Source organism: Anoplopoma fimbria, chromosome 10, assembly GCF_027596085.1.
Source record: "Anoplopoma fimbria isolate UVic2021 breed Golden Eagle Sablefish chromosome 10, Afim_UVic_2022, whole genome shotgun sequence".
NCBI classification, from domain to species: Eukaryota; Metazoa; Chordata; class Actinopteri; order Perciformes; family Anoplopomatidae; genus Anoplopoma; species Anoplopoma fimbria.
The window spans coordinates 1,582,893-1,600,646 of NC_072458.1; the positions used below are offsets into that span (position 1 = coordinate 1,582,893).

General features: G+C 42.3%; 1 protein-coding gene across 1 annotated transcript; it reads right to left on the reverse strand.

Annotated features, from left to right (window-relative positions):
- Positions 1-245: 245 nt before the first annotated feature.
- rims3 (regulating synaptic membrane exocytosis 3) lies at positions 246-16,826 on the reverse strand. Its single transcript, XM_054606605.1, has 6 exons — positions 16,547-16,826; positions 2,190-2,331; positions 1,986-2,098; positions 1,279-1,380; positions 1,027-1,166; positions 246-458 (listed from the first exon to the last, which is right to left on the reverse strand). The coding sequence occupies exons 1-6, from the start codon at positions 16,809-16,811 to the stop codon at positions 246-248; spliced, it is 975 nt and encodes a 324-aa protein (XP_054462580.1). The 5' UTR covers positions 16,812-16,826.
- Between the last annotated feature and the right edge of the window lie 928 nt (positions 16,827-17,754).

Here is a 17,754-nt window from a genome sequence, read left to right on the forward strand (position 1 = left end):
TACTGACTAGTCTGAGAATATGGACGTAGTGAAGGATATGGCAGCGTGTCAGTGTGTGTACTCATGTGGATGGGATCAGATATTTGCACTTTTATGTCAAATGTGTCTTCCTGCACATGGGTATATAAGTGTGTATGTGTATGCCTACCTGTCTTGCACTTACAGTCGTTGTGTATATACAGTACGTGTGTCCGTGTCTGCACGACTCTGCCTGTGCCCGTGCATGTGGGTGTCTACTAGGGTGTCTAGGTGCACGAGGGGCTGGTGGCGCTCTCCAGAGAGGACTGGGAGAGGCGTCTGGTGAGGGGTCCGATGCTGGGATCGGCCAGAGAGGAGGTAGGGAACAGCTTGTACCAGCCGCTGACTGTGGCAGACAGGTCCAAGTCCTCGAGAAGGATCTGGGCCATTCCCATGAAGCACTTGTGGTCCATACGCCCATAGTCCCCCCACACTATTACCTAGTGGAGAGAGGAGAATCAATTAAACATACAACAATAAGATATGGGTATATGTCGCATATTTTAAAAGGCCCTAAATAAGTATTTTCTCAATCAGCTCCATTTTTTGCCGCAGTTCGAAACGCTTTGGTCATTTCACAGCAGAGATTTATTTTCTTCTCTGTTCTTGTCACTGATTTGAGGTGGGTGGGGCTTATTTAGAAAATGCTGATGTCACGTACTTCCATGCACCAATCAGGATTTAGTATGAATCATAATCTGATGACAACACAGTATTTATAAGTGGTAAATTCTTAACAAATAATACTGTCAGATATCGTTAAGCTTGATTGTTGCTTATTTAGTCATAAATCTTTAATAAAAATATCAAAATATATTTGCTAAATGCACCTTGTTCTCAGAAGCAAATACAAAATTTCCTGAATCCTTTTATTTAAAACCTACACTCTACTCATCCTTTTCCAGGCAGAAATATACAAATCCACTGATGAATTGAAGTCCATGTAATGGGACATTTTATAAATCAGGAAGATCAGTTCTGTCAGTCGGTTGAGTCTACGTGTCTTACCTGTAGGACTTTGCCCTGAGGACTCTCATCAAACAACAGAGCCTGCTGGTAGGTGGGGTCCAGATTCCTCTTCACTACTTTGGTTTTCTTCTTGGCCAAGCACATGCCATTCTCTAGCACGTACACCTTCACGTAGGTCGCTGCAGACAAAGCAACAGAAGACAACATAGTGAAAATCCTACACTTACAGATTTGAAAAAGGAGCCAATTCAATAGAGCTTTAACGCAGAAGGTGAAGTCAGTTCAGAGTACCTGGTATGTTCTTGGAGCCCGGTTTGGGGGTCAACCCTCTGGCCTGGTTGACCTCCACCTCCAGCTGCCCTCCTCTATCTACCATGCCTACATTGACATCCCCTGTAGAGGGACAACATACCATGTCTATTAATCCAATAGAAATCCATATAATCAAAATGAAAAACTCAAAACATTGTGGTGCTTAGTTAACCATGCTTTCCTATAAGCCTTAATTCACTGATGTTGCAATGGCCAAAGTCTAGCTGCAGAGGGCGACACAGAGCTGTTAAGTGTGTCTTCACAACCAGGTATGTTGGAGCACGGTGCTCTGTTCTGTTGTTTTTCCCAAGCAATGACCTTTGCATGAAAGATTTATACCTCATGCAAGAATAACTTCATGCGTGGAGTATTTTTAGACGCTGCTGCGCATCGCACAGTTTGTATGTCAGTATAGGGCTGTAGATTATAGATTCTTGTGCATTACCTATTTAATTACCTAAATCTTGTCCCAAAAGATATAGTTGTTGAGACATTTCCTGTAAATCTTCCTGTAAGTGGTTGTCAGTAGAAGTGAGAGAGGTATAAAATTGTACATAAGGCCAACAAAAATATGAGTGCAAAGAATCTCATAAAATCTCAGGAAGAATCAAACTATACTTATAAAAGAATGAGATGGTCTAAACAGGAAAAGAGGAAGTTGTCGGTCTCCTTCTTTCTTGGCTTACCCATGGATGGTGTAGCTAGTGTTTGCCGGCCGACAATCTGAGCGGGGCCTAGTCCATCCAGGAAGTCACTGAACTGGCTCTCAGGCCCGAGGCGTGTGGTAGGGAAGACAAACCTGAGCGAGAAAAAAACACAATAATGGATACTGGATACTGTATACTGTATACGCACGGGATGGGTGGATGATGTGAAGGTTGGATACTCACGTTCCATCGGAGCTATTTGAGTTGGTGCTGCCGTCAGTTGAGTCCTTGCTGCCCTGCCGTGTCACTCGGTTCCTCATCTCCACGGCGATGCCGGTCTCTGTGCTCCGTCGGATGGTGCTGCGAAGCTTCTTCGTCCCACCGTCTGAAAAACACACAGAGGTCAAAGCTCCGGCTTTAAGTGACCCTATTTCAGCAGGATGATCCACTAAACATAATAATCAGAGGAAGTCGTAGAGCTGTCTGATAAGTAAGTCAGGTCTTACACAGGACCAGTGTCTGCACGATGAGCGTTTCATGGGGACATGCTGCCTGTACATTTAGGCGAGAATGTGTTTTATGAAAAGATCTGAATCACCACATATCTTGTCCTGCAGATATTGGAAGAAAAGTAGATGTATCCACAGGCAGCATTGAGAAGTTCTCATTCAGTTCCCTGAATGCTTTCTTAGTCATCAAGTTTGCAAAGACACTCTTGAAACAGACCGGAGGCTCTGTTTGTTTTTGTTTGTTTGCTTCTTTTTATTTTACTCTTTCATTATTGGTTTACACTCTGGTCAACATTTTGTATATTGACAAGAATGTACAGTTGTGATACTCTGAAAACAAAATAAAAACTGAAGAAAGAAACAGAGCAGAGATGGACGTTTCTGTCAAACATTTTCATATCTGTGAGATGGGCTGCAACAGAAATATCCACAATATTTGCTTTTCTTAAAACTCACTAGAAATAAAGACAAATTCAGGTTAGCCCGGAGAACACCCGTCTCCCCCACTATTTATTTTGAAGCAAGTTCACTCAGGCAAGAAGGCAATCTCACATTATTTCCACTGGGACGTCCCCGCACTATTGTAAAATCTCTCCACTTCGCAGGTATTACAATGGCCCGTTTCAAACAGGTAAAGCCCATTTTACAATGGTCGCTGTGAGTTGGGCCCAATAGGCTTTTAGGGGGACTGATTGGCGGCTTGAGGAATGTTGCGAGTGGTCGGGGGTAGAGAAAGTTAAGAGGCTGAGCTGAGAGGGGGACGGAGGGAGGGGGGAAGGTGTTTAGGCTTTACGGCTCTGCTGACGCTAGGAGAACAGGAGAAAGCTGGAGAGCTGCTAACCCCACAAGAAGCTTTCAGGGAGTCATCTCCTGTAATGACACACTGTGTCTCTGTGTGACTTGACATGCCGAGTTCGAAGTAGTAAGCCTCAGTGGAAGTGGTCTGGGCTCAGGATGGCACATGGAAGGTTGCGCACTCGTGCAGTTTTAGCAGACAACCTTCGTTTATCCCTTCCATCACTCCCATATTTGTCCTGCCATCTTTCTTGAAACAATTCCCAGAGTTCTCAAGGTCCAGAGGGCAACGTGGGCTGACATCTCACCGATGCACCTCAGGGAACACACACACACACACACACACACACACACACACACACACACACACACACACACACACACACACACACACACACACACACACACACACACACACACACTGATGCATGTATTTTGAAGATAATTGTTTCAGTAATTGTTCAAGCCTTAAATGCGAAATATTCTCAAAGTTTTCAAATACGAGGATTAAAAGACATGACCTTGAATTCTGGGAAATTATGAAAAGCTTTAACAGGCAGTTTACTGACAAAATAATTAATATCTAATCTAGAAAATAATCATCAGGCTAATGGATGAAAATTAATGAAAATAATCATGAATAACATTTATGTATGCACATAATGATATGTTCACTATAAGAAATCGTAATTGTTCTTTGGAGTTATTATTAAAACACCAAAGGCTAGAGGCTGGTAGTAGAAAGAAGAAGGTCAATGTATAAGAGAGAAAAAAAGAAACACTTTAATTATCCCCGAGGTCTCCAACTGTAAACAATAAAGCAATATAACAACTTCAAATTCCCAAAGCTGTTTATCACATTGAGCCATAGCGACACATGCAGACATTCACACGCAAACGTCACGCTGACAGTTGATATCGCTGGTGTCGGTACGTTCACACCGCCGTGCGTACATTCATACTCTAACGCACAGAGTGTGCACGTGAGCGGTCTGGTCTACAGGGTGACAGGTTAGTCAGACAGGAGGATGAGAGAGCGGCTGTGAGTCCTCGTGTTGGCACAGCCTGGTTGTATAAAGACCTCTACAAAGTCTTATTTCCGGGACTTCCCTTTGACAGGAGCTTTCTAGGCAGGCTTTTTATATAATCCTGCAGTAGGGGTTTAAATTCCTTAAAATGTCTTAAACCTTTTACAGACATCTCTAACTTTTTCCCTTTAACTTGTTAATTTGGAGGTAAATCACAGGTAAACAAGGCAATACCAACAGCCTGATTTACGTTTTCTGTTTTAGCGCTGCATCCTTGCAAATCATTATGTCTGCATTTGCGGTCGTACACCTCTCCTCTATAAGAGCCCAGTCACCAAAGGAGACTTTTAACAAGCGGGTTGCTTATTGTTGTCAGTTAAGAGCACACCCAGTTACAGGCGTCCCACTTCATTAGCCTGAGCAACTCCGAGCTCATTAAGCATCCTTGCCGTGCCCATATCTCATCGCCATGACAACAGCAGACATCATCACCATCACTATGGCAATAAACAGATAGCAAACAAAGCCACTTGATGAGACTTTGGGGGGGGGGGCTGAAAAAAAAAAAAAGAGGAGATTTAACATGAGGAGACGGGGCATTGAGAGAGGGATGAAGAGTGAAACAGAAGAGAGAGGACAAGTGGAAGTAAGTGTTGAGGAGAAATGGGTGAAGAGGAAGATGAGAATGATGGGGTCCCATGGGTGCTGGAGATGAGAAGAGGGGTGCTGCCTTCTGCTGCCTTCTATTTATAATCCTGCAGTCAAGAGTGTGTGTGTGTGTGTGTGTGTGTGTGTGTGTGTGTGTGTGTGTGTGTGTGTGTGTGTGTGTGTGTGTGAGAGAGAGAGAGTGTATGTATGCATGTGTGTGTATGTCTGCAGCATCACAACCAGACAAACTCCATGTCTTCCTGCTGCCATGACAACCTCCCGCCCTCAGATCTGGACCCAGACAATGCCACCTGAGACAAATGGCGCCATGGCGACAGCCTCATCCCCATCACTGTTTTTTTATTTATTATTATTTTATTTATAGAGGCAACATTTCACCGAAACGCCTGCACTTGTGGATTGACACACGGACCAACTCCATCACTGCAGCAGTAAACTGAACTCTGCCTGGCTCGTCATTGAACCACACGGGCCTGCTGGTCTTGAATGCAGCTTTTAAAACTGTTATTCAAACATTATTAGCTTACAAGTGAGAAAGATAAAAGTATCATGTTAATATGTCATTGTTGATCTGGCAAAATAGCCTTAAGAGCAAGTTCATACACACAAGTGGAACATCCCCACTATAAACTCATCTTTGAAGTACTTAATTAATTTAACTTCATATCCACACATGATATTCATTTATCAGCCGGCCCCTCCCCTCCCATCAAACAACCCCCCCCCACACACACACACACACACACACACACACACACACACACACACACACACACACACACACACACACACACACACACACACACGGTGCGAAGCAGTGATCTCTTCCTTCCTATTTAATCCCCTCCTCCTCGTCTGCGCTTTTCCTCCATTCGTTTCCATGGCAATGCGTCTGCATTGCACCAAGAGCCCCGGCTGGCGTGTTCGCTCATAAGCCTTTCCCCTCACTCTGTGTCTTTCCTTCGCTAGTATTGTCCTCTCCACGAGTCTCACTCCTTCATCCTCCACTACTTCTTTTTCTTCTTCTGTCTTTAAATCGGATCTTCTTTTATTTATTACTGCTCTTTGTTTCAAGCTCCTTATTTAATTGCTGTCCGTATTCTTCTCCCTTGCCGCCCTTTTCTCTATACAGTTACTCACTGACATGCAATGATTCCCTTAATGGCTTGATCTGCATTTCCAGTCCCTCTCACTTTTATTTTTCCCTTTTCTCAAAGTTCTCCAGTCTTTTGGCGACCGTCCATCTTTATGACACTAACTTCTATCTCTTTCCCCAGTCCATCCCATCTAAATTATTTAGTGTATTTTCTCCTCTCCCTGCTCCCTGCTGAACCAACTTTGTTATACAGTGTTAACATCAAATGCGCACACATCCTGGATGGAGTAATTAGAGGTCGTCTGACATATATGCCGTTTGAGCAGCAAAAATAACAACATTACATAAGCTGTTGTGCTTTACTGTGCTTGAGGGGAGGGGGTCTTTTTTTGTGCTACAAGGCTGTTTAAAGTATCTCCTGTTGGCTTCACTATGATGAGTAATACAATGTCCCAGAAGAGACACTCATGAATCTCACAGAAATGTGCCACCCGGGTAGCAGTCACACACGCAAAACTTTCTTTGTTTGTGCAAAAGCAAAGGTATTCATTGAAACTACTTATGCAGGCCACATGCTTGATAATCATAATAAGGTAAGATCAAGTGACAGGGAAGAAGATTAGGATGAAACAAAAACAAAAGTGACGGGGATGTTAAGAATGAAAAGCTTCAGTGGAGAGAATTAATAGCAGAAAAGGTGAGCTTACTGAAAACGGCAACAATGCAGAAAAGAGCCACACACTGTGACGGCGTGCACAATTGCACATGATATATAGCGTCTCTCACTGTGTGTTATGTGCGTGTATGTGTGTGTGGTTGTGTGTGCTCAATAGATCATTAAAGCTGCTCTGACATTTGGAGAGAACACTGATGAAGCCTTTTCTCATTATATGCTGTAATATAGAATGCTGTTTTTAGACTCCCTGGCTGCGCCGACATGCCTATTGGATGCACCAGTGACGGCAACGATCCACCATGCATAGCAACTGTAACTAGGCACGAGTGTTGGAGATGAAAGATCTGTTGTGGTGTCTTCACTGCTGGACGCCTGCTAAATTTGGATAGGATAGGATTCAAGGTAGAAGAAGAAGTAGGAAGAGATTATATATATATATGAATCAGTGATTCAGAGCCATATGCAAGTTTAGCACAGTTACATAAGATAATAGGCAGTGATTCAGTGAGTTACAGTATATATATATAGATATAGATATTGTACAAGGCTAGATACTAAACTAAAATTATCTTCCAAAGCTTCATGGAACTTAAAACGTATTTATAGCATAGACTGAAAATAAGAAGTGTACGTAGTTACTGTGAGGAAGCCCATTGGTTTGTGAAATATGGTTATGAAACCCCCGGGTTGGAGCCAGCATGTGGCTAGCTTAGCTTAGCATAAAGCCTGGAAACAAGGGGAAACAGCCAGCTTGGCCCTGTTCTAAGTTCATAAGCTCAGTAGTTAGCACGCACAGATGTGCCACCAAAAAAATATATTAGCAGAATTGTCAAACTACTCCTTTGGGTGCAGCCTGAGGAGTAATGTTCAACTAATACAAATGAATGACTACACAAGTATCATAAGCCTGTGTTTTCTTGCTCCTTAATGTGTCCATTTGTGTTCTTCCTTGAACATTTTTCTCAATTATTCAACCATTCATGAGACACTGCCAGCAGTCCACTCCTCTTAAACAGTTATTCAACTCTAAGAGAGCATGCAAAAACAAATAAATGTGCCGGAGAGTTAAATGGAGCTTAGTATCCTAAGTGTTCTGTCTTTAATGATGATGCATGGGAGTGAAACAAAACAAATCTCCTCCTGTTGTCTTTGCGTGAGCGCACTGGCAGTGTGTGTGAGAGTGACATTAACGGCTCAGGCAGGGACGAGAGCCAGGGAGGGGTCAACGTGAGGCGATTAGCCTTTCTCAGCACTGAGAAGGAAATTATATCTTGAAATCCAGAACCTTTATGTATGGCAGGATGTCTGTCCGTGAGTTAATATGCCACACGGGCTCCTGTCTAATGACAATTAATTACAATGAGGAAAAGAGTAATCCAATTCAGATGTAATTTCCTCTTGATTACTCAACTTGGCGACTGATGGGCAAATGATGCAAGGCGGCCGAACGATTTATACAGAAGAAGCAATTGAGAAGAAACAGATGTAATCATATGGCTAGAAACTAACATTTTAATGTTTCACAAAACCTTCCCTTGCCTGTTAAGCACTGACCAAACATACCCAGTGAGAGAAAGAGACAACAGAATAATATCTGGTAAACTGCATTGCAAACTGTCTTATTAGGTGTTAAAAAATCAAAATCCGGCCAAAGGGATGAGATATTTCCTTTTCCTTCTGATGTAATTAAACTATTTTTTAGCTAACAGTGTCTTCACTTCACATAGCAGAATAATGAATATTTCAAAATCTCAATAAATGTTTCCTGCAGTGCAGTAGCAGCCACCATTGTCTATGACACAGATTTAGAATTAAACCTGTATGTTCTCATTGGCTGAGAAGAAAAACTACAAGTGTGTGTGTGTTGCTCCTCTGCACCAAAAGCTGCTCTCCAGTCCAACTTTTCTTTAACAGCACCATACGGCAGCAGTATGGAAGTGTGTTTACAGCACTCTTATGTAAAGAGGAGTAGTAATGACTTTATTATGATTATATATATATATGATTATAGGGCTTTTACACACAGTCCTTCATAAATACAAACATGGTGACTCACCTCACACACTTTTGAGCTCTGTGACACACACTGCCACTTACTGCCTGTTAAAGCCTTGCTGGGGTGCCAGTAAGTGCTCTTATTCATTTTTCGACCCGGGTTGCTAAATCTGAGAGCTCTTTCTCTGTTAGTGTGCTTTGCCAGATCAGCTAAAAGCCCCCAACATATATGAGAACGAACACCTGAGTTCATTCTGCTGTGTAAAACAATGACATGATGTAAAATGCATCAAAGAAGAAAAAGCAATTCCATGAGCACCAGCGTTGAGTTTAGAGCTGCCAGCCTGGATCTGTGCAAAGGTTTAAAACAAATCTGCCATGCATCTCTAAAGCGCACTCTGTTATATATAAATTGTTGTATCTTGTTTGTTTATTCCGTACAACAATTAAAGTGTAAAAACGAAAAGTTGTGGTTTCACGAGGAGATATTTAGGGGGCTATATTTCCAGGCTGGGTGCAGTAAAGTTTGTAAAACATGTGGTTATAGACCTTTGGTGATGTAGGTGGGGATTTGTGTCTGGTAAGCTAACCGCTAACACACTAGCCAGCCGGGACATGCAAGGACTAGTACATCATTTCATTCATTCAGATTTTTAAAAAAGAGGGAGGAAATGCTCTCCGAGCTAACAATATTGCTAACTGCATGCTAACTGTTAGTCAATAAGTCCCGTACCTAAACTGCCTTTCTCATAATTGTACCTAAACTGCCTTTCTCATAATTGTCTCCCTCCTCTGTAGGACTAGAAACTGCAGTTTCTACAACTTTTTTCAACTTCAGCCATCTTAAATGCTGGTGTGGCCAGGCTCCAACTTGCCACCTCATTGTGACAACAACAAACCAGAATCTTTATGCTAAGCTAACTAAGATAACTGGTGCTAGTGGTAGCTTCATATTAACATACAGACATAAGCTTGGTATCAGTCATCTTGTGTGACTCCAAGCAAGTAAGCAAATAAGCATATTTTCAAGAAATGTCAACATTTTTATGTAAATATAAGTGTTCAGCCTCAGATTGAAGGTGCAGTGCCTTAAAACTTCACACTTTGTTGAAAGGCTGTGTTTTTCATGTAGACACACACACACACACACACATTTGTATGCACACAATAGCAGGTATACAGGCGCAAAGAAAGACAGATTCAGATTGAATGGTTCACCAATCTGTCTCGCTAAGAATAGAGCGTGGAGCATGGAGGAGTCGCTGGGCGCGATTGGGAAAACACGATAGACGCTCTGAGTGAAAGAGAGAGCAAAAGAGATAGAGATGAAGGGAGGAGAGATAGTGGGGAAGGATAATTAAGATGTCAGTGAGCTGGAGGAAAAACAAAGAGGGCGACAGGGGAGTATGGCAGAAACAGAGAATGGAGTTAAACTGATCGCAGGTCAGCTTAGCTGGTGTTTGGTAGTGCCTAAAAGCACCGGTGGGGAAGATAAAGCTTTTAGAGACACAAGTAAGGTTTCAGTGTGTATGTGTCAGGAGAGCCAGTGACTCAATATGCTTCAAAATAAAAATAAAGGTGTTGGAGCCCGAAGTGGGGTTAGAGAGACAACAAAGCAAAAGTCTCACCTGAAATAGCAGCTCAAAAGACTCAAGGAGGACTTTTTCCATTAGTCATAGCGAGTATGATTAACCATCATGTGTAGTCATCCTGTGAAATAGCTATTATTATGAAAGCACAGTTACCACAGGTCGGATGATTAACCTTCCATTGTTGCTATTTTAACAATCCGTTGCTTTGTATTCACTGTTGCTCATTCTGTTCACGAGCCTTTCCTGAGCTGTCTTGATACGTGAGCAAATTCCTCTTTAGGGATGAATTTTCCCTCGAAGGGTCTGATCACCGTAAGCTCTCCAAAATGTCTCTGCCAAAATTCCTAAAGTGGGTAGCTGTGACTCAGAAACAGAGCTAGAAGTAGGGCATGAGTGAGTCACCCTGAAAGCACATTAAAGTGCTAAAATGCCAGGTCTATTCTCTGGTCTAGTAGAAACGTAGAGGCCATCTGTTTTTTAACCAGTGGACATATTATTCTGCGACCTTTTATATTGTGTTATTGTCGGGTTTCTTTCTCCTGCCAAAACCTCCCTCATCACTTTCATGTGTTTAAATATCACAAAGACACTCAATCATCATGAATAGGATTATGAATATATCGCTAAACCGATCCAATATACAAAACAAGAAAACTGACTATTATAGAGGACGGACATTCTTTAGTTACAGAATATATTTATAATGCGAATTGAATGTTTCTGTAAATGGTCGCCCGGCACTTTTACTTATTTTGGGATACAAACAGAGACTCTTGAAATGTTATGTTAAAATGTTATCCATATCCATCTTCCATCTGCATCATATCATCCTGTCCTGTAGAGGTACCTCAATGTGGGGGAGCACTATATTTCATGTCCACTGTAGTTCAGGCAAACTGATCAAAGCAGAGCTGAAGCTAAACATTGTCTCGTCAACAGAGTTCCACAGTATCACAACGTCTCTTTGCTTATCAGTAATAAACAGAACTGTGGGCCAACGTAAGCTTAAGACAGAAAACTGTGAAACAACTTATGTTGTAAGCATGTAGTCTCTGAAGCCGGTTACTTTCTGTAGAAGTGAAAGCTGCATAGCTTGGGTAAATGTGCTCTACACAGAGACACAAAGCTTACAAAATGATTTCATTCTAGTATTTGGCAACAGAACGTAATAAAATTCATGGCACTGCACTGTGGTTTGTGACACTGAATTAAGCAGTTTTTAAAGCCAGCCAAATGAAAACAGAAACACCTGTGTTATTTTATTGAAACGCATAATAAAAGTGAGTCAGAAGCATGGAAAAAAAATGTTTTAACATTAACGGCCATGGTGGAAGCCTTTTCACATATCTTTTCTCCCAGGTTGGAAATACAGTTCCAGTCAGCCAACCCAAATATTTGTCTGACAATAGTACATCCAGAAATGTGTCTGCTACTGGTCCCAGAACAAAGTTGGAATCAATTCAATAAGCAAACTAACAAGTATTCTCTTCCTGTGTCACATTTTTCCCTCTCTGTGTCTGTCTCTGGTTTATTTCCAACAGTATCTACAGCGCCACAGAAATAAACACAAAGAGGACAGAGTGCTTTAAATAAAGAATATTTAAAAGGAATTGAAAAGTGAGGTTGAGAAAATAAAGAGGATGGGTGTTGAGTGGGTTTAGAGAGCTAAATGGAGCAGAAAGGACTGAGGTGATTGAGTGTGAATGTGCACCAGCCAAACACAAATGCATAAACTAAGTGGGGGGGGGGTTGGAACCTTTCTCTGGGACGCTAACCATAAACACACACAAGCAGTCACACATCTACACCTGTTTCCTTTAATTTAACTCTCCTGGTGCACTGCATCTCATCGTCAGAAGCGCTTGTTTCTCTGCAAGCCGCGTCCCTCTGTGCAGACGGACAGTGGGCTGAGAGACGCTCTGCTGGCCCTGTTTTCAGCCAAGGATAAACCTGCTCAGGAGATAAGGCCGTGTTCAGCGGAGGAGTGACTCACCCATTAAACCTGGGAAACCATTTATGTGTGTGTGTGTCTGTGTGTGCTTTCTCCTCACCGATACCAATAATAGCAGGTAATAAATAGAACACACATCAAAATGCCATCCTCAACACTCGCCTGTTACAAAACCGAGAGTAATGAGTCGATTGCATAGTGGGAGTCGGGGCTATATTCTGGTTTCCCTTCCTGGTCCGAGAAGTATTGACCAATCATGTTCGAGCAGTCTTTGGTTGAATGCAAGTAAACGGTCCATGTGGAGAGCAAAATATAAGGAAAGCATTGGCGGAAATGCAATCTAGGAACCAACCGGCTATCGTCTGACGATAATTTAGTTTTTTATGGTTTGGAATCACCTTGTAAACTGGCTACGTGTGAAACAATCTGGTCGTACAAGTTGTCTATCAACTCCAACTCTAGCTTTGCATCCAAAGATGCTAATCAGACTGTAAACGGTGGGCAGGACAAAGATAATTAAGTTTTGGCCCTGTAGCCATGCAAATATAGGTCTTTGTTCCCAGAGGTTTACGTGTCGACATATCTTCCAGCCCTAATTCTGAGATGCCGATGGATTGTGATTATAATGAAATTAATCTGACTAACGACTCCCTAAAATTGCACATTTTTGTTTAGAAACACCAGAGGGTACAATTATACAGCGTCCTTTCATACCGGGAACTGTCAGAGGTCTCAGCTGCTGTCTTAAAGAAATGTCCTTGTCCTACTTTAGAAATTGAAAGTCAATTTGTTTGCAGATGTTTACATTTGAGTTTGTGTTCCTCACACATATGCAGAATGCAGACATTTACTGAATTCTTATTGGACAAAAACATATTTTGTGCGGTTGGATATGGAACAATGGAAGGACCTTATTATAGATTTTATACTAGATTTAAGTTAGTGAGAAATAGTTTGATTTCATTCCAATGTTGTTAAGAATATTGTGAATGTATTGTATCGCCCCTAATGACGACTGCTGTAAAAGGCCTGTTTATTGGATGAAAATCAAACCAGAGTTGCCAAAAGTTTAAATCCAACCAAGAACATCTGATGACAGATCTGATGACAGATAACCTTTACAAATAGAAAACAGTAATTCTCCTTTTCCAATAAATTTCGATGCTTGCATAAGAGTTTAAAGTGACAGATTCTGACAAAAGTTGTAAATTGACTCGATCTAATTCACAAATTGATCACGGCTACGACTTACCCTGCAGGAACTCTGACACAATAACAACACCATAACCACATTAGCTCCAAATAGCGCTTTAATGGTGAGACATTGACATATTACCCCACCGTCTCTGTTCACTTTGTCTTTTTCCTTTATGTCTCTATCAGCCTCCTCAGTGTTCACTTACTTTCTATATACGTCCTCATTAATCTAGTTATTAATATTCAGTCATCCACTAAAAATCTTATTATAATATACATTTTATTTAGAGTATATAAAAAAAACCTGATCTGGTTGTGATTTGATATTAAAAGTCATAAAACGGGCGCAATACATTGAGAATAATTACTGGGAAACCAGAATAAAGGCATTAAATAGATTTTGAGGGGATACTTTGGTCTCTCCTTTTCCCTTAAGGTTCACTTTGCAACCACCATAACATACAACAGCAAGTTATTCAGTTATATCAATTAATCAACTGCAACAAGACAAATGGTTTGTCTCTTGTCTCTTGTTTAGCAGAATGAATTCCATTGATTTTTCCCATTTCTGCAACCTAAATCCAAATTACTTTCCTCACACATCCCTTCTCTGGGGACCAATTCAACCAGTGTCTCATCGGCTATTAGGCGACCAACCGAGTAAAGCAAAGGACCGGCCCGCCCAGTTAACCAATCGACGCATGTGTCACTCGGTACATGGAGCAGTGACAGCTGACCAGATTAGGAACTAATGCGTAAAGCACCCTAATCAAACCTGATCGGGCGAGAAGGAATGTTTGAAGTCACCCTGTTCGTCTGTCTGTCTGTCTGTCTGTCTGTCTGTGTGGGTCACCAAACTAATTATATGAAGCCATTTCCCCTTGCTGGTTTTGAATTATGAAGAAGGAAAAACCAAAGATTGAGTAAACAGCTTTGTTTGTCTCCAGGAATCAATTTCCAGGCTCAGCCTTGTAAAATTGTGAGGTAACGGCTTATTCCTAGTAGAACAGTGACATCATTTTGTTGTTGGATGGATATTATGTCAAATAATCTACATAAAATACCTGGTCATTTAGCTGACACATAAATCAATTGAAACCTTGTTTTTTTTAGTTTACCTGAGACAATTTTAAATAGTGTTGACCCAATCCCACTTTTTGCCGCCAATCCAAATACCTAAACTCAGGTCCTGCCAATAATAAATCCAGATCCGATACCAGTGCTCTCTTTTTCCCAAATTTCACAGGAAAACTAACATGTAGGATCTCAAGATGATACAGCTATAACAAGATGTGGTATGGATGGAAAAGGAAGGAGCGGTGCATGATCCTGTGATTTTGTTCCAGGCATGATGTGTTCTTCTGGCAGCTGAGAACATCTAAATTTAGACACACCACTCGTCTCCTCTTCCTCTTCTCTACATCCTCAGCCCCTCCTAGCCTCCTCATCCACACTTTCCCCCCCTCCATTGTGCTCTCCTCATCACCACGAACACAGAGACATGAAAGCCCCTGTGGTGAAAATATCGACAGCTCTTCCTGCGTCAGACAAGTGTCAGCTGTGCCTCAGTGCAATGAGCTCTTTGTGTGTCTGTCTGTCTGTCTGTCTGTCTGTCTGTCTGTCTGTCTGTCTGTCTGTCTGTCTGTCTGTCTGTCTGTCTGTCTGTCTGTCTGTCTGTCTGTCTGTCTGTCTGTCTGTCTGTCTGTCTGTCTGTGTGTGTGTGTGTGTGTGTGTGTGTGTGTGTGTGTGTGTGTGTGTGTTGAGTACTGGAGCAACAGCCACCTCACACAGATGGGAGACAAAAACAGGTAATGATACAAGATAATGATCCGGGATTAAGGTGAGTGTGTGTGCATGTGAATGTGTCCCTGAGTTCACTGCCCATTAGCCATACTGTGGCCATGTGAGAGCTGGCAGTAGTAAGACTGAATGTTCTCACGGAATTAGACGTACATACTGTGCAACCACAAAGCAAGCAGAATCACACATGCAGGCAGCATTCTGAAAAGGTGACAGTTCAATGTACTGGAAGGAGAAGCAGAATGTGCTAATAGGATGCGAGGAGATGAACAACACCCTTGTTGTCGACAGCAGAATGAAGAAAGAATTTAAGCGAGTTGAAATGAGTAGAATCCCCGGCCCCTCCTGGCTCTGCCTCTCAGCCTTTACCAATCCTCGGTGTGTGACTTGTTTTTCCTATTTCCCACCAGGAGTGACCGGGTTTGTGTTGGCTGCTGAGGCACAAAGCAGGAGACACTTTTGTTTCAGCTGCACAGCATCTGTAATTACACCCCACAGGACACATACTAGAGCATAGCGCTGCGATCACTGACATACAGCCAACATACATACTAGCTGCTACTGAGTTAAACAAGCAATAGTGTCGCAGGCTTTAAAAAAAGACTAATTACTCCACAAGAGGTAAAGACAGCGAGAGCTTGTTGAATTAGATAATACAGGTATTACAACTGAGGCAGTGCACCATCAAATAGCCTTTGGAGTGGATTATGCTAATGTCATTGTGCATACACTGAGACAAACACTGTTCTGTTAGATCAGTGTTGGCAACCGTTTAACAATTTCACTGCAATGGAAAACATTTTATAATTTTGAAAGGTATGAGAGGATTTTGAAATGTTAAAGCGTAGCCAGAATGATGATTAAATGTCTTACCAATACAACATTAAATCTTCATTTAGAAATAAATACGATTTGCAGCTTTTAATCTGAACCCAAATTGAAACAAAAGATTGTTATCCCCATACATTAGCCAACAGACAAAAGTGAAGCTGGGGAGAGCAGAAGAGAAAGGGAGACAATAACAGTGGCAGCAGAAAAAAAGAAGAATGGAAGGAGGGATGTTGAGGAAAGGAGTGGGAAAGACACAAAAGCAGTAAAAAGTCACACTGAGTTATAGCTAAAATAGTGTCAGAAATGGACCAGAGAGAAACTATCTTGGGATGTAGAGTATTCGTCTGGGTCATGTTAGGGAAAGATAGCGGCGTAGAGGAAAGAAATGACTCTTGCACTGACAGTGGTGCTTTATCTTAAGAGTTTACATCCAACAAAATCCTTTCAAACTGTTCACTGACCTTGCTGGTTGAGCTGCTGTGTGCTCCTGCTCCACTGCGACAACCCCACAATGGCCACCATCTTGGCGCCCAGACTGGAGCGCCGCTTCTTGTTGCCGGCCAGTGACGTGGAGTCCGGGCCCCCGCTGCCGGGACTCTTCTCCAGGCTGTACATGGCCCCCGAGATGCTGGAGGAGCGCACCACGTTCCGAGCCGCCGCGCTAAGCCCGCTTAGGCCGCTCATCCCGCCCGGGCTGGGCACCTCCACGGAGCTGCTGATCATCATGGTCTCGCTGGACTGGAGGGCCGTAAAGATGGAGCAGGGCTGAGGAACGGGAAGATGAGAGAAGACAAAAAAAACAGACGTTAAGTTCAAGGTGGAAGTAGAGAGGAGAGGATAAAGGACGGATCAAATAAAAGGTCATCCTGATGTGCAGTGTGTCAGAAATACAGAATAATAGCTTCTCTTACAGATGCAGCAGTTCCCTAGGGCTAAAGGACGTTGAGTTTAAATTTCAACTACAAACGCTTTCGATTTAATTCCCCACGTATTGCAGAGGCAGCAGAAATGACTTCCTACTCCATCAAAGACATATAAAGAGTGAAAAGCTCTGAAAAGTGTTCTTGATCTCAAATAGCTTTGCAAACTGAGAAAACACAGAACACGAAGGACAGCAGACGAGGACAGTGCAGATGGCGGCAGACTGTTCGAGTGAGTTAAGAAATATCTCCACTCACACACACACACACACACACACTGAAATGTCAGGGCAGGCCTGCTGTGGAGGGGTGACCCTGTCAGCTGGTATTTGTCTCGTGTGTTGTTGTTTTTTTTCGTATTCTGTGCCTGAACTTAAACAGTGACGCATGATGAAAGTATACAGCTCAAGTCAATGGTTGGCTGAATCCTGGGAGGATACACCTGTCACTATACACTGGTGAACTTTTTATTATATCTGCACACAGAGCTTCAACTGTCACAACAGGACATTTTCACAGGAGACATTTTGACCTGTCATAGTGGGAAAATCACAGGTTTTTACTCATAATTTAATGATGGCTCTATTCTATTCAAGTGACCCAGTAAGACATGACAGTGTGACAGCATGCAGCCATCATTCATTGTATTATTTGCAACTGTGCTTCTCCTAATGTGACATGTCAAAATGACCACAGAAAAAAGGACTATTATCCTGCGGCGTCTCTATCACACTATATCCCCCCTCCTC